This window comes from Aristolochia californica, unplaced genomic scaffold (genome assembly GCF_029961685.1).
Source record: "Aristolochia californica isolate CCGP_79_NKW_82.1479 unplaced genomic scaffold, dmAriCali1.0.hap1 SCAF_5, whole genome shotgun sequence".
In the NCBI taxonomy this organism is placed as follows: Eukaryota; Viridiplantae; Streptophyta; class Magnoliopsida; order Piperales; family Aristolochiaceae; genus Aristolochia; species Aristolochia californica.
Window position 1 is genome coordinate 3,218,401 of NW_027182214.1, and position 21,422 is coordinate 3,239,822.

At 36.2% G+C, this 21,422-nt stretch overlaps 1 protein-coding gene across 2 annotated transcripts; it reads left to right on the plus strand.

Annotated features, from left to right (window-relative positions):
• Positions 1–322: 322 nt before the first annotated feature.
• LOC137965949 (signal peptidase complex subunit 3B-like) lies at positions 323–21,272 on the plus strand. 2 transcript variants are annotated; one of them, XM_068812357.1, is made up of 7 exons: positions 323–497; positions 1,943–2,119; positions 2,512–2,559; positions 3,533–3,595; positions 4,291–4,344; positions 19,846–19,932; positions 20,486–21,272. In XM_068812357.1, exons 2-7 carry the CDS (start codon positions 1,994–1,996, stop codon positions 20,609–20,611), a joined length of 504 nt encoding a protein of 167 aa, XP_068668458.1. In that variant the 5' UTR covers positions 323–497; positions 1,943–1,993; the 3' UTR covers positions 20,612–21,272. The 2 variants fall into 2 exon arrangements, with proteins under 2 accessions (XP_068668458.1, XP_068668459.1); XM_068812358.1 differs by lacking the exon at positions 323–497 and adding an exon at positions 781–884.
• The last annotated feature ends 150 nt before the right edge of the window (positions 21,273–21,422 follow it).

The window sequence follows — 21,422 nt, forward strand, 5'->3', positions numbered from 1 at the left end:
TCGTCCAGAGACGAAGGCTGAGCGAGAGGAGAGGAGAAAGGAAATGAGGGTGATTTTTTAGTTTTGGGGGGGGGGGGGGGGGGTGGGAGAAGCAACGCCGTCGCTCGTGGTAATTCGATGACTTGAAAAAAAGGGCGGAAACAAAATTCCGTCATTTTTGCTTGAGGAGATGAAACGGTGTTATCTCACTTCAAGTCAAGTCATTCTGGACTAACACCATAAATGGGATAAACTAGGTAATATGGGGGGAATTCATTCTACTTCGTTGTGGACTAAGCCCCCTAACAGGTTTTTGTACACTTTACCTAGTGTAAGTGAAGATGTTACGAATGCATGAATTCTTCACCGGGGATAGCTGGGAAATAAAATAATCCGATCGTCGTTCCGTATCGACGTCTCCGCCGACCTCTCCGAGACTCCGACGCTCGCCTTGCTCTCTTCATCTATACTTCTCTCGTACACACCCGCTTCTCGTCATATTTCTTCTTTGTCTCCACGTAACCGCTCTTTCCCCTCTCGTTTCCCTCCGTTCTCCTTCTTTTGTCTCTTTTTTTTTAATTTTTTAAATTTTTTGTCGTTTCTCTTCTGCTTGAAAAAAAAGGGACGAGAGAAGGGCAATTCTCTGTTTTTTATTTCTTTTTTGTTCATAAATGAGGAGGGACAGGGGGTGCCCTTCTCTGCGGCCCTCTCTTCTCCCTTTCTGTTAGATAGAAAGTGAGAGGGACCAGCTGAAGATTCTCCCCGGGGCTGTGGGAGTGTGAAGGGCTTCACACGTCCTCCATCTAAAAGAATCTGGTGTTTCAGAACAGCTTTAAGTTTATGCTTGGTTATGAAAGAAAACAGTTCAAAAGTGCAGATCTGACTGTTATGGCTTTGAGTCAGATGTCTGTGTTCTGCTGCTCCTTTAGATCAGAGTGCAAGTTTTTTGAATTTTGATTGCTGTATTAGATTTTTCTGCTGAACTACTGTTCATTTTTTCAGAATTCACATTGTTAATCTTATCTTACAGTTCTGAAATGCTGATTGCTTTACTTAAACACGTTGAATTTTTACTAGGAGTGTGAAATCTACGTTAGTGTTTGAATTTTAAAATTCAGCAGATGATGGTTATTATTTTTTTAATTTTCGAAAGCAGAATTTTAGTTAGAAGTATGAAATGTGGGTAAGGAATTAAAGTGGTCAGCTTTGAAAGCAGAAACTGCACACTAGAGTACAGTTTGTGAACCTGATAGACGCCTGAAATGCAAATCAAAATTCACACTGCAGGATTCTATAAAGCAAAAAATGCAGTTCAGAATTCAGATGGCCAAATTGCATCACCTTGGATTAGACTTCTGCTTGCTGATTTACAGTCAGGAGTTGCAATTCAGATTGTTGAATTCTGATATGAAAATGCATTTCAATGAATTTTGAAATGGACTGTTTCCTGATTGTTTCATTTCAATTGTTTCTGGTGTGGCCTGCGCTGCCAGTGCTAATGTTATAGATTGTTCTTGTCTTGATTTTTTTTCAGCTTGTAGTTGTCAATGATGTTTTCAATATGATTCTGGTCCACAAATGACCGCAGATAATGGTTTTGATTTGATGCTATCAGTTTGCTGGTTAAGTATAAGATTTGTCCTGGGTGGAGTATGTTTTTCCTGTAACACCTTTCTTTGCATCACATTTTATAGTTTTATCTTTTCTATCACAAGTAGAATTGCTGTTTGTTCTGTTTTTAGTAGTTATTTCAACTTCTCAAGTTATTATATATTTTTATTTTACCTGAGATAGTATGTAATGAATTTTGAGTATTCTGAAGAACTTTGATACTTCATTTAGCGTCAATTAGTGTCCTTTAATGAGCAAGAACTATGTTGTTATATTTGAAATTCATGTGAAAGGTTAAGATAATTGTTGTTTGTTTGCATTTGAAATATTCAATTGATCGTATTTCTTGTAGATATCATCCGAGAAGGAGTGACAGGCGAGAGGGAGGAAGAAGGACAGAGAGATGCATTCCTTTGCATACAGAGCTAATGCTCTGATAACTTTTGCTTTGACGATACTGGGTGTGATCTGTGCCATGGCGTCTCTCTCTGACAATCTCAATTTTCCTTCTCCAACCGCAGAAGTTGAGGTACTTCTCTTCTCTTTCATAACCACACAATATTGTTGTCCATCTGTCTCTCTTCCTTGGACCTTAGATTAGGATTACCTATTGTAGATAAATCCTGATACGGAGTGATCGTAAGCTATTCTTTTTTTCATAAAAAAAATGATAGTTTCTGAAAGAATTATGGCCACTGGACTACTCTCAGTTTTTTGGATGAGACTGTTAAAATTAGTCTGCCCTGTTTGCGTTGATGTCTTGAGAGTGCTGCTTAGGTTTCGTCATCAACACCTTTTAATGCCCTTAACATCTAACCTAAATCCGAGTTTTGCAGCCAGGACATTTACTTCTCTCTTGAATTCAATTTCTGTTGGCTCACTAGATGATGCTGTAATCTGTTTGATGTGATATTGATACAGGTCCTGAATGTAAACTGGTTTAAAAAGCAAGCACATGGAAATGATGAGGTGATCTTCTATACTTTTTGGTGATAATAACTTCCTTGTTAAGCTTCATTCCCTTTCTTGTTTGTTTTTCTTCTCTTTAGTCTGACGATGTATAATGAATTGAGGCATTAGTGTCATCAACCTACCTTGTCTTCACCTGTCCCTCCCTTTCACTGTGCCTTGCTCTTTTGCAGATACAACTACATAATGTGCTTAACAATTCTTAACATCTCTTGTTGTTAGGGATTTGCTCCCTCTTCCTTTGTAAATTTTCTCTTGTTAATATAAATACATCTTTATAAAAAAAATAAAAATTCTTAACATCTGTAAATTTTGAAAATATCTTATTGCTTGGATCATTTTAATGGTCCTGGAGATCAACTAGTATTAATCAAACCATCTCAACTGAATACTTGCTAATTTTGTTGTCATTTGACTCATAACTCTTCCTTAAACACCATAGTGTCAATTCATTGATCTGAAACATGGAAATGATCTTCATGTTTTATTTTACTAGGAAAAGTAATCATGTTGACAAATGTTCAAGTGGCTCTAATGAATGCAAGCTATTGTAAATGGAGTTCAGGGTTTAGGGTTCAGTGAAAGTGCATTGTACGATTGACAGGAATGGTTGGACCAGAACACAAAAACATCAATTGCTCCACTGTTTAATTTACTCTAACATGGAGGCAATTTACAGCTTTCTTGGAACAAATAACATGCATCAACAACAAAAGACTAAGCCACGAGATATAATAGAACAACAAGCAGGGAAGACTGGATGATGATGAAAACCATTGGAATGGCCAATTTGCCAAATATTCTCTGTCCATCGTATTAATCAATTTACAGAAGAAAAAGTTTTTCTTCTGTTTTCATATTCTGTCATTCATATGTTTTTAGCATTTATCTCTGAGAAATTATTGAAAGTCTATCTATTGCTTCAGTATTTAAGTCCTTTAGATGCAATGGTACTTATTCTGGCTTATTGCAGGTTAGCTTGACATTGAATATATCGGCAGACCTGCAGTCTCTGTTTACATGGAATACAAAACAGGTTTACTTCATTAAATTGTCTTCTTACTGCTGTCAATAGTTCTTGTTTTCACCCATTTATATGCCTAAATTGTTCTAAAGGTACTTGTGGTCGTTTTTCTGTCTGAGGGATAACCCATTCTGCTTTAATATTGACTTCAGTCTTCAAGAGCAAGGCATTGTTGTTATTCTGTGTGTTTGGATTAGAAAGTCTCTGCTTATAAAGTGTCTTACTTTTGATTACCAGTTTTAGTTTTTAGTCATTTATTTTGTGTTGCACCAGTTTTATCCATTCTTTGTTATACAAGTCTGAATATCTCTCCCTGCATTTTTCTCAAAATTTGAAATTTTGAACCTCAAATTCTGATGAGTGTTGAAAAATGACACGGATCACTTAACATATTCCACTAATGGACTAGGAGCCACTGGTTGTGTGTGTAGAATGAAAATTTCCATCTTGCATTGACATATGTTTAACTGTTCAAATTTGCAATTTACAAATGACCTTTATGCTGTAGCTGATGCTTTATATGTACTGTGACACTTCATCATTTTTTGAATCTGATTTTGATTATCTAATACTTTTGTTTGGTTGGTGTTTCTTCCTTAAAAAAAATATTAGCTTAGATAGCTGCTCTTTTTGTATGATAGCAACGGTGCTGTTTCATTCATTCACTCATTTCTGAAATGGATTTCTTACCTATTTTATTTTTACAGGTTTTTATTTTTCTGGCGGCTGAGTATGAGACCCCACAAAACTCTTTAAATCAGGTAGACTTTTATGACACCTTTATCCTGTGCCAGACTACCTTTTTTTTTTCTTTATCTAGCTTTGTTGTATCAATAAAATATCAATCTTATGAGTTCAAAAGAAAAAGTAAAACTTAACTCTGCTAACATCCAGGATTTTGGCATAAACAGTAGAAGAGCCCGGTCATGAGTATGAGTTAGTAGATTTATATATTTTTTCTGGTGTTCTGGATCCTATTTTTTTTTACTTTTGCCTGTTGATTTGCTAGTCTTTTCTTTCAAAACCAGTTGATATTTGTTTTTAATTGTGACCTTGTGAATTATATATCCCCATTGCTTTATGCTTTGTGAGGCTTCAAACCCCATTGCCCCCAAAGAAGTTGTCACTATTCAACTGGTATGTAGAATTTTTCTTTTTTCTTTTTAAATATCGAATGACTTTTTATTAATACATAAAAAATTTCTTATAGACATGTTGTTCATTTATTTTGTTTAATAGCATTAGAATCCATGTAAGGGTGTTTTTGTCATTTCACCTATCTGGTATACACCTCGTGAGCTAGCAGTAGGCTATGTGTCATGTTAGAAGAATAAGTTTCAAGTTTGATAAAATTCTAAGCAAGGGAGTTTAAACTATGAGGGCCATTTTTGTAACTTTGCTAATCTTTTACTTAAGTGGTATTTAATAAAAAGGGGGCTCAATTTTTACCCTAATCTAGCAAAGCCTCATGCATTTCTCCTTCTTCTTCTCTCTCTATTTTCTCTCTTTTTCTCCCTAAAGCTCACATTTTTACATGGTATTAGAGTAGTGAGATTCTGCTGTAAAGCTTTTCAGTTGTTCTTCCTTCTTCTCTCTGATTTTGTTGCCTACTCTAGAAAAGGGGAGTTCCTGGATTTCGTCTGATTGAAATTAAAGCTCAGGTTTTTTTCTTCTCTCTGCACCATAACCTTAGGGTTGATGACTTGTACTAATAATTGGAGCAGTTCTATGTGAAGTTTGTGCTCCTAGAGGGTTGTACTATTGGGATTGTTCCAAATATTGAGCAGTTCTATGTGAAGTTTGCGCCCCTAGAGGGTTTTACTATTGGGATTGTTCCAAATATTGCCTACACAGGTCACCAACCTGTGCCTACTACTTGTTTCACCTATTTGGAAGGTGACGTTATCCTTCCCTGACAAATATTTGGTGGTTTTGATTGAATTTGCATCTACTGCTTATCAAATTGAATAATTTTTCTTGAGTTGAAGTCTTTCGTTGCCCTAATTGATTTGTTGACTCTAGAGTGTTTACACCAATTAGAGAAACAGGAAATTCAGATGGGAAGGATACAATGATGATCACTATTGACAAACTAAATAGCCAGAATTACTTAAGCTGGTCAAAATTAGTTAGTATCTATCTGAACTCCGAGGGAAAGATTAAATACCGAAGAGATGATCGTCCTGTTCCAGTAATTGATGATTGTGAAGCAAAAGACAGCCAGGTAATGACTTGGCTACTCAAAAACCAAGAATCCAAGCTCAGAAATCAGATTATGAATTGTGAAAAATCTAAGGAGATTTAAATTTCCCTTGAATTAATGTATGCCCAAGAGAGTTACTTGTTCAGAATTGATGAGTTATATGCCAAGTCTTTTAGTCTGAAAATGGGTGACAGAAAAGTTATTGATTATTACAGTGAATTGCATGGTGTACTACAAGGAATTCAATATTTATCATCCCTTTACCACTGATTTATGTAGCCAAGTTTTTTGGCTGGTTTGGGGTTTGAATCTGTAGTTCGAGCTCAATTACTTGCCTTGGATGATGTGCCTTCACTTCCTAATGCCTTAAATAGGGTTATGTGTGTCGAATCTATTGTAGTTTTGCCTAGTAGGAAAGAAACAAAAGATTTTGAGGTTGCTGCTGTTAACATTTAGCATGCACCAAATCAATCAGAAATCACCCATGGACAAGGTGGGGACAGCAGAGATGAGGCCGAGATAGTTCAATCGTGGTAGAGGCTGATGTGAAGGTAGAGGTGACAGATGGTGTGTACATTGTGAACGTACCAACCACCATTCAGATACATGCTAAAATAAGTTTGGTAAACTAGCATGTGTGAATTCTAGTGTTCTTGAGAAAGTGAGACCTCTACAAATTGTCTGGTTGACATTGTGCACGGTGCTCCAGATGAGATGCAATAGTTAACTAAGAGGATGGCCCAGTTGATTTCTTTTGTGTTCATACCTCATTCCACTTCTTTACCTAAAGCCACTTTGGCTAGTTCATGTGAGTCCATTGTCTACATGGGTTATTGATTCTGGTATATCATCATATATGTCAGGTATGCCCTCATAAATTTTTGAGTTTTAGTCAATCCTCACCATGTAACAAGTCACTCTTGCAGATAATTCCTCATCTTCAGTTAGTAGAGTAGGCTCCATCTAGCCTACTTTCTCATTACCCTTGGATTTAGTTTTATTAGTTCGTAAATTTCCTGTAAATTTTCTATCTATTAGTCAATTGCAAAATCTTTGAATTGTACAATAATCTTCTATCCTACTTACTGTGTTTTCCAAGACCTCTAAATAAGGAAGACGATTGGTTCGAGGCATGAGAGAGATGGGTAGTATGACTTGGTGGGTTGACCACAAAATATCTCTTTTGCACTTCATGTAGATGGTACACGAACCAATGACATCTTTGGCAAGGTCATTTTTCTCCTTATTTTTTTGAAAGAAACGATAATTTATTAAAACAAAGAGCGAAGATACAAAGATAATCAGAGGAGCCCTCCCTTTACAACAAGGGATTGGAGGGAGGCTCCTTTCTTAGCAAGAGCATCAGCTAGAGAATTAGTCGAGTGTGGTACATGAATCCAAGTACAATGAATACTGCAAACTAAATCTGCTATATGGTGAAAAACTGGCCAATGGCGCCTTGGAGGGGTCACAAAGGAGGAGCACCAAGTGATCACAACCTGGGAATCACCTTCAACGATGAGAGGGTCGGTGAGGCAATCCTTGAATATGGTGAGCCCGTGAAAGAGAGTGAGGAATTCAGCAGATGTGGAATCTGATATTCCCATAGGGCCAGTGTAAGAGATCAGAATGTTACCCTCACCAGCTAAACCGGGGTTCCCACAAGCACTCCCATCAAAGTTGAATTTGATGGAATCATGCCAAGGTGGTTGCCATGGGATACAAGCAGGGGGACAAGGAGCAGCAGCCATATTAGTGATGCGGCCTCAATTGGAGCGTAAAGAGATGCCAACAAAGTGGGTGAATTCCTTTCGAGAGTGCAACCACGAGGAGATGTGACCAATGACCACCGTGGTGATCATATCAATGTAACAATATTCTTGGTTGAACCTCCTATTATTCCTCTCCTGAGGTCATTTTTCTCCTGGAAAGCTTTCTTAGTTATTTCCCGATTTGCCATCTAGATTTGAGTTTCATTGCAGGTCTTATCTGCTAGGGAAGCACCATCGAGCATCATTTCTTTCGGTCAAACTTCTAGTAGTCTTTTTTATATAATTCATTTAGATGTAGGTGGACCATGTCCTGTTGCTAGTATTTTTGGTTACAAATATTTTGTGTTATTTATTGATAACTTTAATAGGTTTACTTGGGTGTATCTCCTAGGGGAGAAATTTGAAGTTCTCAATGTATTCTTGACTGTTTACAATGAAATAAAACACAGTATGGTGCTTCTCTACGTATTCGGCATACAAATAATGGGCTTGAGTTTATGAATCATAAGTTTGCTTCATTTTGTCAGTTTGGTATCATTCATTAATCCTTCCTTAGTGCTTGGAGGAAAATTCCTCTCCAAGTCCCCAAGCCTAATCTTGAATTGTTTCCTTTGTGCCCTCGTGTTTTTGGATGCGTTTCTTTGTGCATGTGTTTGGTCCTACAGTTGATAAACTCTCTCAAAACCGTTGTGTTTTTTTGGGTCATTCGCGAACACAGAAGGGGTATAAATGTTGTTGTCTATCTACTAGGAATTTTTTTGTATCTGCTGATGTTACATTCTTTAAGGTCACTCCATATTTCTCCTTTCGCGAACACAGAAGGGGTATAAATGTTGTTGTCTATCTACTAGGAATTTTTTTGTATCTGCTGATGTTACATTCTTTAAGGTCACTCCATATTTCTCCTTATATGTTTCCTTACCTATTACTCCTTTTAACATACATCATGTTGCTCCTAGTCCTATAGAGGACGCTCCTAGTGCCGTGCCATTGGTTGAAGCATCAAAACCATTATAGGTTTATCAATGCAGAAAAAATACTAAGATGCCACAAAAAGGCCCTCTCTTTGCTGCTAACACCTTATTTGTTTGAGGCTCCTAAAGTAAGTGATTTCGTCTTCCTATTGTTGTCCGTAAAGGTGTTTGTACATGTACACACTATCCTATTTCTCAATTTGTTTCATTTGATTCATTATCTAGGTCTTTTAAAGACTTTACTCTATCATTATCTTTGTGTACTATTCCTTCGTCAGTGCAGGAAGCATTATTGTCTCTTTTGTGGAAACTGTTTATGGATGCAGCAATGGATGCTCTTATTGATAGTGGGGCATGGATATTATGTAATTTGTCATCTAGTGCTGCCATAGTGGGGATTAGGGGTGGCATCGAGCCAAGCCGAGCTATGTTCGAGCCGAGCCTCGTCTCGAGCCTAAAATTGTTATCGAGCTCGAACCCAAAAATTTTAACCGAGCTCGAGCCGAGCTTCGAGCAGAACTCGAGCCTCAACATACATTTAAAAATTTTCAAAAAATATATATCAAATAAATTGTATGTAAAATTATGCGTACATTTTACATAAAATTGGGCATGACCTCTACATAAAGTTAGGCATAACCTATATATATATATATATATATATAAAATACACGTATAAGATTGGGCATAACATCTTCTTAAAATTGAGCATAATCTATGTATATAATACCTGTATAAAATTCGGCATGACCTCTACTTAAAAAATTGGGCATAATCAATATACATAATACCTGCATAAACACTCCATAAACACTCCATAAAATTATCTATACATTCCATAAACACTCCATGAAATTGTTTATACACTCTATAAAATAGTCTAAACACTCCATACACTGCATAACATTATAAATAAACTCCATACAATAATCAAACACAACAAAATTAAATGAAATATCACTATCAATTTACAATCACCCAAATAAAAACTATAAATCCATTATAAAATTACAAACTATAGTTGTTTCTCTTAATGCTAGAAAATAATATACGTCCCTGCATGAGCAAAATCTCCACCTATGACAAAAACAAAAAAATAAAATTAGTTAATGTCAGATAAAAAAATACTCTTCCACTACTAGTTACTTAATGTCGTTAAAAATATTAAAATTACTATGATGAGAGAAACATGAAAAATCATGTAGCTAGTAGCATTATCTCTACACTCTTCTTCTCAGGCTATAATCATAAAACAAAATTTTAATAAATAAAAAAAAATATACTAAAAAATATTATAATAAAGAATTAATCAAATAAATTCACCTTTTGATTTTTCTTTACACCATGAAGAACCCGAACCCAATCACTGCCACAAATCAAAACTTGAACTGTATTTGGTGCCAAGGAAGAACAATATGAGTCTATTACTCTACCACCAACACTAAATCTATACTCTGAAGCTACTGTGGATATGAGAATTACAAGGATGTCTGCTGCCATCTTAGATAATACCCAAAATTTCATATGATTCACTTTCCACCATTCTAAAACATCAAAATCATATTGTGAAGTTTCCTCACAACTATATACACCTTCTTCAAGATAAATTTTCAATTCTGACCTTGGTGAATTAACTACACCCTTTTGTTTCATATAACTCATTAACTTTGACCAACCTGAACTTGATGAAAGCCTACGACTTGTGGAAACACCCATAGAGCTAGTACTTGAAACAATCTCTTCATTTCTAATATCCACATTATATAAGGATACATATTCATCGTAAATCTCATATAAGGTGCGTCGAACTAAATTTATATTCATTGTAGCTTCCTCCTTAGAATATATCACTAGAAAACACATTTCGATCAACTTTAATTTGACCCTTGGATCCAAAACTGAGGCAACAACCATCAATAAATTGCATTCACCCTAGTACTTCTCAAATTTCTCTTTCATTCTACTAACCATTGTCCTAATGAAAATATTTTCATTTGTAGAATGAAACTCCAGAACATCTTTTACCCTATATACCTCACTAAGGTACAATTAGAAGTAGGGTAGTCACTCCCAGAAATTATATTAGTAACTGCATTAAAAACTTCTAGAATCTCACACACCATGTCAACCTTTTCCCATTCATCAAAACTTGGCAAACAATCATAAGTTGGTTCTCTAACTTTAAATCTAGAGAATGCATCTTTGAATTTTAATGCAGAAGACAACATGTCATAAGTGGAGTTCCAACGAGTTGGACAATCAATAACCAACCTCTTTTCACCAAGTTCTAATTGTTGTACAATTTCAGAAAAAAGTGCGAAGTCTAGCCTCAGACAGATTTATGAATTTGACACTTTCACGCACATTATCAATGATATCCTTAATTTGAACAAGACCATCTTGGACTAATAAGTTTAAAATATGAGCACGACAACGCACATGAAACAACTTTCCACCACACACCAAATTTTTTTTCCTTGAAAAATCTTGTTTCAAAACACTGATACAAACATCATTATATGCAGCATTATCAATTGAAATACTGAAATCTTTATTTTCGATCTCCCACTCTTTCAAACACTTGTAAATAGCATATGCTATATCAACGCCACGAGGAGGAGGAGGAACATGCACAAAACTCAAGACTCGTTTTTGTAGCTTCCAATTACTGTCAATAAAATGCCCAGTAATAACCATGTATTCAATTTTTTAATTTTGGGACTTCCAAAGATCCGTGGTAAGACTAATCTTGTTAATCTCTTTTAACAAAATTTTTAATTTTTTTTCTCTGCCTCATACACCTCCATACACTCCTTATTGGTCTTACGAGATATTTTCTCATAATTCATATTTGCCATCTTCATTACAAAATTAAATCCCACCTCTTCTACTATCATGAATGGATGCTCATGCATAAGAATCCAATGAGCAATGAGTACTCTCATTTTAGCTTGATCATATTTTCCTCCAAAATCCATAAAAGGAAGTCCAGATGGACTCTGATCAACATTAGACCCCGCTCCCACTGGTTGAAAGTTTAAGGTTTTTTGTTTTCTCATTGCCACTTTTCTACTAGTGCAACGTTTCAAATGCCGACTCATATGTGTGGTCACTCTACTACTAATAACACTCAAATTGATTTTACAAGGAACACACTGAGCCTTTTTTGTACCATTAAGTGATACTTCTTTGAATTCCAATCACACATGAGACTTTTTTTGTCTTTTTGAAGTATGGGTAGAATCACTTTCATCCTCATTTATGGTAATTTCATCTGGGCCCACTTTTATAAGAGAGGGTAGTGACTCTGGTGGAGTTGAGTCACTATTTATGGCCACACTAGAACTAGTGTTAATTATTGATGTCAATTGAGGAGGTGTTGACATTCTTACTTGATCTGTGTCAGGACCTTGAAGAGACCTATGAACATTTGACAAGGTTTAGGCATCATATATCATCCAATGAGTGAATTTAAGACATCAAAGGTTCACACACAAGATCTCAATTTCCAAAAGATAGAAAATGAACTATCAAACCACTTTTGCTAATACATCAAACCATATAACATTTTAGAACAACAGCAGATATAAGTTCAATGAGAATTAAGAAAGAAGGACAAAAACTAACATTTTTTATTCTTTTTTATAATAAAGAGAAGTTGGATGCAATTAAGAAAGCTCTTGATTCCATTAACTATAATAGCGTATTATTGAACAGAATATGTTATCAACACTAACATTTTTTGTTTTTTTTTACAATAAAGAGAAGTTGGATGCAATTAAGAAAGCTCCTGATTCCATTAACTATAATAGAGTATTATTGAATAGAATATGTCATCAACACTAACATTTTTTATTTACTTTGACAATAAAGAGAAGTTGGATGCAATTAAGAAAGCTCCTGATTCCATTAGCTATAATAGAGTATTGAACAAAATATGTTATCAACACTCAAAATCATGAAATAAAATTCCATTGCCAAAATATATCAAGCAACAATTTGAATACCATTGCTGTTTATTGCTGAAATGTATGATAAACGTACAAAATTTTATAAGAGTTCAGACACCTAAAAATAAGAAGGCAAAAAAGAAACAAGATCCCAAAACATAAAAATATTTGAAAGTCTAGAATAATAACTTCATTTATGAAGAACAGTGGAATTTGAGCAAAAAAATCATTGATAACCAACTATTTTCCAAACATTATAGCACTTGAGCTTAGTAAGTCATTCTGAGATATACAAAAACATAACAAATGACAAGGTGGGGGATTTTTCTCCCCCACCCTTCCTTTCCTTCTTGAATGTCATAACTCAGTATGAAGTTTCCTAGCTCTTAGCCAGCTAGAATGCAATTGATGGCACACTCAAGCAAAAAATTAAACAAAATGAAAAAAAAATTAAGAGAATAAAATAGGTCAACCTCTAGTAAGAACAGGTGTCACTGAAGCACCATTGAACTATTTGAGATGCAAACAATTGCAAGAAAAAGTGAGTATACCAAAAACTCATCTAATGGAGGAATCTATATTACAATACCAACTGCCAAAATTTGAATGCCCCATACAGATATTTTCCCAATTAAATTTGTCAATATTCTTTTTTAAGTGTCTATCAACTGATTGTTTGCTTGTCCAGTTTACCAATTCACCAAGCTAATTCCTTCATCAAGTTTCATAATATTTACTTCCAAACTAAAAGTCACCTAAACATTGACAACCATTTTCACCTTGACTTGTAACCTTGTTTGCACTCACTACAATTATATGCCTTCGCAAACACTACCTCTTGTTTTACAGTCATCCCCACAAGAAACTACTGCCTCAGATAAAGTCCACAGTGAATTTTGTGACCTTTTGCATTAGAAATGGACACCCTTTGTATTATTCTTTCCATCAATCGGTATCCCCTATTAAGAGTTCCAAGGAACTATCTTTCAGTGGATATAACCATTAAGCACTTTTGAGTCAGTCAGAGGGAATGGAGAAAGATGATGGGATAACATACTAATGAAATCAACATAATCTGGAAAATATGTGTTTAAAAAGTAGAATTTTAGAAAGAAGGCAGTAACTTACTTGAATTGGCAAGAAGTTCAGAAGAGAACCCCGTTGGAGTGTTTGCTGGTAGAGCTTTTGGCAATAAATGTTGTTCTGCTAACCCACGTGAACAATATCTTCTGCAGAACAACAAAAATAATATAGCTCAAACAACTTTACTGGATGTCTTTGCTGCTTCCCTTCAAGAAGAAGAAGCTGTACACCTCAGCTGAGAAGGGATGAAAGGAAGAGAGGCCTATACCCCGTTATTAAACAAAAATGATACTTAAAGTTTACTTGTCATTATTTTCAAATCCCAAATATATAACCAAGCTTTAATAGAAGGGTATAACTGTTTTTATTTGTTGATATAAAATTTTTAAATAAGCCATAATTCGCCCCTCGCCCACCAAAATCACTTAAAACTAACTTTAACATTAACATTAGGATTGGAATTGTAAAGGAGATTTCCTTGAAACAGTGGAGGTTGTGCAGGATGAGACTTGAAATAAGACATGAGAACAAAGAGAATAATTATGACCATCTCTGTTGGAAAATTCATCCCCCAAAGCTCTTTTTCTTTAACTTATAGAGGAAAAGAAACATCCTTATACAATCTGTATAAAATGATCTTCCCAGTATGTTGTGACAGTGCATTTCCTTCTACCCTTAAATCAAGAACTCACCGTTTCAAAAAATCAAACAGTATCAACACTCAAAATCATGAAATAAAATTCATACCGACAGTTTTCTTCCAAGGATTTCTTCCCGAGTGTACTTTGTAAGTTCAAGAAAACTGTCAGCTGCAAATATCTGCAAAAAAAAAAAAAAAAAAAAAAAAAACAGATCGTTATCTTTGCTTAGGCATAACTGCATTCTAATACAGAACATTTCACTTACAGAAACAGAGTGTTCGCCGTTCGGATATCCACAAAGACTTTCCAAGAATGAAGGAGCACTACTGAAACAAAGCGAGAGTTAGAGATTTTATAGGGTTAGGTCGGCGACGAAAAAAAACAGAAGATTAAATAAAAATCTTACCTCCTTCCGTCGGACCGTCGATTTCGTCTCGTCGGCGAGGAAAAACTTTGGATGAAGAAATCGAAGAGGAAGAAGAGAAAGAAATCGCAGAGGAAGAAGAGACAGAAATCGCAGAGGAAGAAATTGAGGAATCGAAGAGGGAGAGGGAGAACGAGGGATTTGAAGACTAAATCCCCCATTTCCCTTGAATACCTGCCGACAGACAGCGATTTCCGCAAGAAATCATGCTGAAACGGCATGGAAATGGCAGAGTGAAGTATGGGTTTCGCAGGCAGTAAGACGAAACGAAGAGACTGTTTCCCCAAAAATTTCCAAATCCCCCGATCCCCAAATCGCTCGTTAAATTAACAAGTCGGCTCGCGAGTCGAACCTGGCTCTACTCGAGCTGGACTCGTTAATCTAAACGAGCCCATTTCTGAGTTCGAGCTCGAAATATAAGGAATCAAACCGAGCCGAAACCAAGCCGAACTCGAGCGGCTCGCGAGCCGGCTCGGTTCGAAGCCACCCTTAGAGGGGATGTCATTGGGTATGTATGGTGAAGTATAAGACTGATTGGTCTATTGAAAGGTAAAAGTCCACCTTGTAGCTAAAGGATATACTCAACCTTATGATGTTGATGTTTGTGAAACATTCTATCCAGTAGCCAGAGTATTATCTCTTCGCATTCTTGTTTCCGTGGCAGTGACCAAGGGATGGCTGAATTCTTCAGTACTTGCACCACCTTCAAGTGCTGCTGATCCACACACTGGAGGTCTTCCCACTTGCGTGAGGAATTCGGCCTTATCGCTGGTGAGGCAGCTCTGGTTCTTGGAGGCAGTAAACCAATTGTGGTGGCGATGCTCCACCTATGCCAACGATTTTAATGCTGCTGATTCTGGTGGCATGACCGAATTTGAGCTCACTCCTCGAACACGTGCCAGATTTCAAGCCTCAGCTTTTGGTCCTGCTTCTAGTTCGCACATGACAGATGGCTTAAACTGATAATCTTCATGGTGCTACTTCCATCAACCCAAAGCATCACAGATTGCTTGTTCCTGCCATGTCTTCTCAGCAACAAGTTTGAATAACAGATGCTATTTTATCTATATCCTGCAAGGATGCAAGCCCAAAAAAGATCATGCTTTCGAATGCTCTGTGACTGTAGAGATGGCTGCGACAGAAAGTGTGGAGAAAAGAAGCTGAGAATGTTTTATTGCCAGTGGGTGAAGAGGAAAAGATTGTGGGAAGTATGACTAGAGAGAGGAGTGGTATCCTCTGTATTTGACTGAACAAGTGCCCGATGATGCGATAGAAAACCAGGAAACTTTGAAGCTTCCTCCATGCCCATGCATCATCATCAAATCTGCCCATCTGCCATGATTCTTCGCAAAGATGATGGATTCGCTATTTGAGTTGCGGAGAAGCGCAAGCATGACAGACAAAAGCAGCTGGTTTCTGGTTTCTATTTGCCCGTTACACATGGTAAGAAGCTGCTGTTTGAATTCTTCATCTCTTTGTGGTTCCCCATCTTCTCAAATTCGTTGTAGAAGAAAGGATAGGATAGGTGAGCTTTTTGCACAATGAAAGGAGCTTCATGGGTACATCACTTATCTCCTACTGGTAGTGGTGTTGAATCTAGCGAGTTTAAAAAACAGACAGGTGGATGAGCCACTAGATGTCATTATGGCATACAGGTTGCTTTGCTAGTTTTGTCCAAGTGGTTTTGTCTGGTTTATTTGCTTCTTTGCAGTTCCATTATGCTATGTCAATTTCTGCTTCAAAGAGTTTGGATTTTATAAATGAGAAGCTGGTGAAGGTCATTAAAGTAGATGAGAGTGATGCCCTTAAAGCTGAAAAACAAAAGCTAGAGTCAGAGCTCAGTGAAGGTTACAAAATTCTAGGCTAAAGGATATCTTGATGAGTTGAACAACACTCACGGTGAGCTTCTCTCCGTTCAAGGTCTGCTAGCTGCTGAGAGATCAAGATGCTACAAACTTGTGGTTCAAATTTCAGAACTTAGCAGTCGACTGGAGTCTCTAAATTCAATAGAGCATGAACTTCAAGTGCTTCAACGACAAAAATCCACATCAGTGGTGTTTGTTGGTGGTGAGATTCATCTTAACCTTGGTATTTATTTTCTAGTCAATTTTTTTTTTTGGTTACAGTTTAGTCTCTCCTCTCTAGTGATGGCTTGCTTGTTTGCATTGGTTGCTTATCGTCTGCATCCTCAATCCCAAAAAAATTGGTCACCCCTCAAAAAATTCCCTTGATGTCATACTTGGTCCAATTAGTTTGTTAAATTACTTCAATTCCATTGTTACATTCTCGTTTTTATTGCCATGGTGGTTAATTTCTCTTCCTTTCATTCCCCCCATAACCCTTTTGCTCGGTTACTTTTCTCCAACCATCCCTTTTTTTATTTTCGTTTACCCTTTTAGGCCAACCTTTTGACGCATTGTTTCGGTTGGTTCTTTTTTTATATATGGGTGTTTTTAAGTCCATTTAGACTTTTTAATTGGTATCATTAAATGGGTTTTATCGCCTTCCTTTGAATGACAAACATCACCCCTTTTAGTAATTATTATCACTATTTTGTTTGAAATTCTTTGAGGTTGGTTTCGACTTTTTTATCATCCATATTTTTTATTTTTTTTGAGTCTGTGTCCAATTGAGTACTTATCCTTGGGACATCTTGATGGAGGAGATAATTACGACAATTATTTTTTTGATTCAAGTTGGGATCATTGCCATTACTTCCTAGCTTGAGGGGGAGAATAGAAGGAGAAGTATGAAGGATGAGGTAGGTTACAAAATCTACCATGAAGAATTCTACTTGTGGTGGTCACCAAATTTTATGTGACTCCTATATCTAAGTCAAGGGGAGTATAACATGAAGAATTTTTTCTTGAAGACCAAATTTTTTTTTATTGCAAGCTGAAGTTATAAACTCCAGTTTGAGGGGGAGTGCTGAAGAACAGGTATGGAAGAGTCTTATATTACTCACAACAAGAATTCTTACAGTGCTAGAATTATTATACTAGAGTCTAATAAGAGTCTTATGGGAAGGAAGTATTGAAGTATCTCAATTTAAAGGTGTTTTAGTTATGCTAGTCTTTAATTTATTTTCAGTTGCTTAATTGTTCTAGGACTTGTTTTTAAGTGTTAAACTTCGGGTGTAACTGGGACATGAGTAGTTTAATTGTAATCTGATTCTACTTCGGTTGTAACTGGGACATAAGTAGTTTCATTGTACTTAGTTATTTGTTTTTGAAATGATCATTGTACTTAGTTATAATTAAGTCAATATTTCTTTCCCAACAATTCAACAATTATATAGAGACTTGGATGATTATGAGCAACCTTCTGGGTATGTTGCTCAGGGGGGAGGCTGGAAAGATATGTAAGTTGAACAAGGCAATTCATGGTCTCAAGCAGAGTCCCGGGGTATGGTTTGACAAATAAAAATATTCATGTCATTAGGTTTTTTAGAAGTCACGATGATCATTCCTTATTGGTGTTGAGAAGACATACTAATATTGTTATGCTACTCATCTATGTGGATGATATAGTATTATCTAGAAGTGATAAACAAGGGATTAAAGAGTTGAAAACACACTTTGCTAGACACATCCAAATTAAAGACTGAGGGTTCCTAAAGTTCTTCCTAGGGATTGAGGTAGTTAGAAGTAAAGCAGGCGTTGTGTTGACACAATGTATGTATGTGATATATATACTACAAGAGTATAGGTTTCTAGGGACATAACCTTTAGAGACACCTATGGAAGTGAATCATAATCTCCAAGGGATTCAAAACTTCCCAGCAATCTCTCATTGTTTGGGAAGGCTTCCCTCTGTAAATTGCTCTTTTGAGCTTTTGTCTTAATAAAAATCAGCATCATTAAAAAAAAAAAAAATCTCCTTGAAGATGGTAGTGCAGAACTCGGGGATAAGACCTTGTACTTGATGGTAGGTAAGCTTATTTATGTTACCTTTATGTGTCTAGATATATCATTTGCTATAAGCATGGTTAGCCAGTTTACGGAGTGTCCTCATAAGGTTCATCTAGAGGTAGCTCATAAGATATTATGATACTTCTATTTAAAAAAAGAAGAAGATATTAAGCTACTTAAAGGGGGCACCAAAAAAAGGTTGTTTTATGAACCTCATGGTTATTTGAAGATTGAGGCATATTCAAATGCAGATTATGTGAGATCAGAACTGGATCGAAAATCTACTACTGGCTGTTGTGTTTTTGTTAATGGAAACTTAATTTGCTGGAAGAGTAAGAACCGGAATATAATGGCCCAATCTAGTGCAGAAGTCAAATACAGAGCAATGACTCATACAATTTTCATTGGGTCAAATCTACAGGAGTTGAATTTTCCAAATAAAGAGGCCATGACTATGCAATGTGATAATCGGGCTACAATTTTCATTGCTAGCAACTCTGTGTTCCGTGAACTTACAAAGCATGTAGAAGTTGATTGTCATTAAATTCGCGATGTTGTGATGAGTGGAGAATGGCTACTCCGTATGTCTAGTTTGTTAATCAGATTGTTGATATATTCACCAAAGTCTTGGGCTAGAAAGAATTTGAGATTTTTTGTAACAAGTTGGGGCTTCTTGACATATACGCTCCAACTTGAGGGAGAGTGTTAGAATCCATGTAACGGTATTTTAGTCATTTCACAAATCTGATATACACCATGTGAGATATTAGTAGGCTATGTATCATGTTAGAAGAATAAATTTCAAGATAGGAATAGTATTCAGTAAGTTATGGGAGTTTAAGCTATGAGGGACATTTTTGTGACTTTGTTAATCTTTTTACTTGAGTGGCATTTAATAGAAAGGGGGCTCGATTTTTGCCCTTGATTGAGTGTAGCCTCATGCACTCTTCCTTTTCATTCTCTCTTTATTTTCTCTCTTTTTCTCCCTAAAGCTATCATTTTTACGAATATATATGCGCCTGTAAGATTGAATTTTTTTTTTCTCTATTATTTTTTTAATTTTTTTTTGAGACTTTACTTTTTCACTTGCCACTTGCTAGTAACACTATATGCTTTTCTCTTCGTATCAAAACAAACAAAGAATCTGTTTCTTGTTTTTGTAATTTATTTCTCATATATTGATTTTGATATGTGTACTACATGATTAATTCCCTTTGGTTCTATTTAAAATAATTTAATTTAGTGTTCAACCCAGAAGTTACATTAATTCTTGTATTAGACTTTAAGTTGAGTGTTTTTTACAGGTTTCACTCTGGGATGGTATTATACCATCCAAAGAAAATGCTAAGTTTTGGATTCAAATCCCAAACAAGTACCGTTTTATCGATCAGGTGAGCAACTCTGTCCTTTGTTTAAGTCAATTACTTAGTTTTTGATAATTGATTAAGATGATTTCTGAGATGCCTACAGGTCAGTTGTCAAAATCATTGTGTTAATGTATCACAAAAACAGACAAACAAATTCTCTACATCTCCAGTTTATATTACCCTAATGCTTAGAGCAGCATCAGTCTATGAATGGAGGTGTAGACCTGCTAATAGTGTTCAAATGGGGTAAGATAAAACAGGGAGTCTACCCTGCCCCTCCCTGCATAATGAGCGAATAGCGATACTCCCTCATCCTGCAGGGCAGAGATGGGGTCTGACAAAAAACTCTGGGTTCCGGGGGTTGCCGATGGATTTTGCAACACCAGCTCATGGGATGGACTCCCTCAACAGAGATGGAAAATGGAGGGTCCACCTCTTTCCTCCCCCTTTTCCTTCGTATCTAGCACCTTTTAGAAGGTTGCAAATGTTTTAGTAGTTAAATTAGGAGACCTAGCATTTTGTCTTCCAGCGTGTTTGTTCCAATCCTGTTAACTGTGGCTTTATTTCTTTCCTGTAGGGGGGCAATCTGCGTGGGAAGGAATTTAATTTGACCCTGCATTGGCATGTCATGCCCAAGACGGGAAAAATGTTTGCTGATAAAGTAGTCATGACTGGATATCGGTTGCCAAAAGAATATAAATAGGGGACTAAACTGTCTCATCATTCATCATTTTTTTTACCATTTAGAGATCAGCTTATAGTAAACTATAAATGAAAGAGGAATATTCACATGGATTGAAAGCAAAGAATTCTGGTTTTTTTCTTCAACTAGTTTTTTGGCTGATTGATGTCCCACATGCTGGGAAGAGAGTGATGATGAGGAAGTTAAAACTGGATTATATCTTTGTGTGAGGAGACCTAATTATAACTGTGGTTGATTGAAAGCAAATGGTGGTAATCTGCATTTGCTCGTTTTGTCCAGGATCAAGTGTGGGAGAGCCATCACCTTCTAAAGTTTTAACAGGGATAAGTATTTTTTTTTTTTTTATTGTATTGGTTGCTTTTCTGTTATAGTCTTTTAATAGAGACTCATGGTTTGTTGGAAATCAGACTTACAAGTCAACAGACAACAGTAACAAGGGAGGTTGACGTTGCAGCCAGTGGTTTCTGGGGAAGAAGATAATACCTTCTTTTGATCAAACGGTTGAATTGACTAGAAAAGTAAGAACAGATTTGGGGGGTTTTTATGAATAAAATTTTGTTCATTTGGTCAATTTTTTAACTCTGAAGGTAGTAGACCAAAAAGTTCTTAAAAGGGGAATCCAAAAATCAGATTGAGATGATGTAAACTTCTCTACAATGTTCTGTGACATTTTTGAACTCCAATGACAGGTTGGATCGAGTCGGGTTTCTCTTTTACCCAACTTGTGATTACCCTTACCATCTGACATTTTTACTATATGCACTTACAACGTCACAGGTAAGAAATTATATGGAGACGTAGAGACCATTAA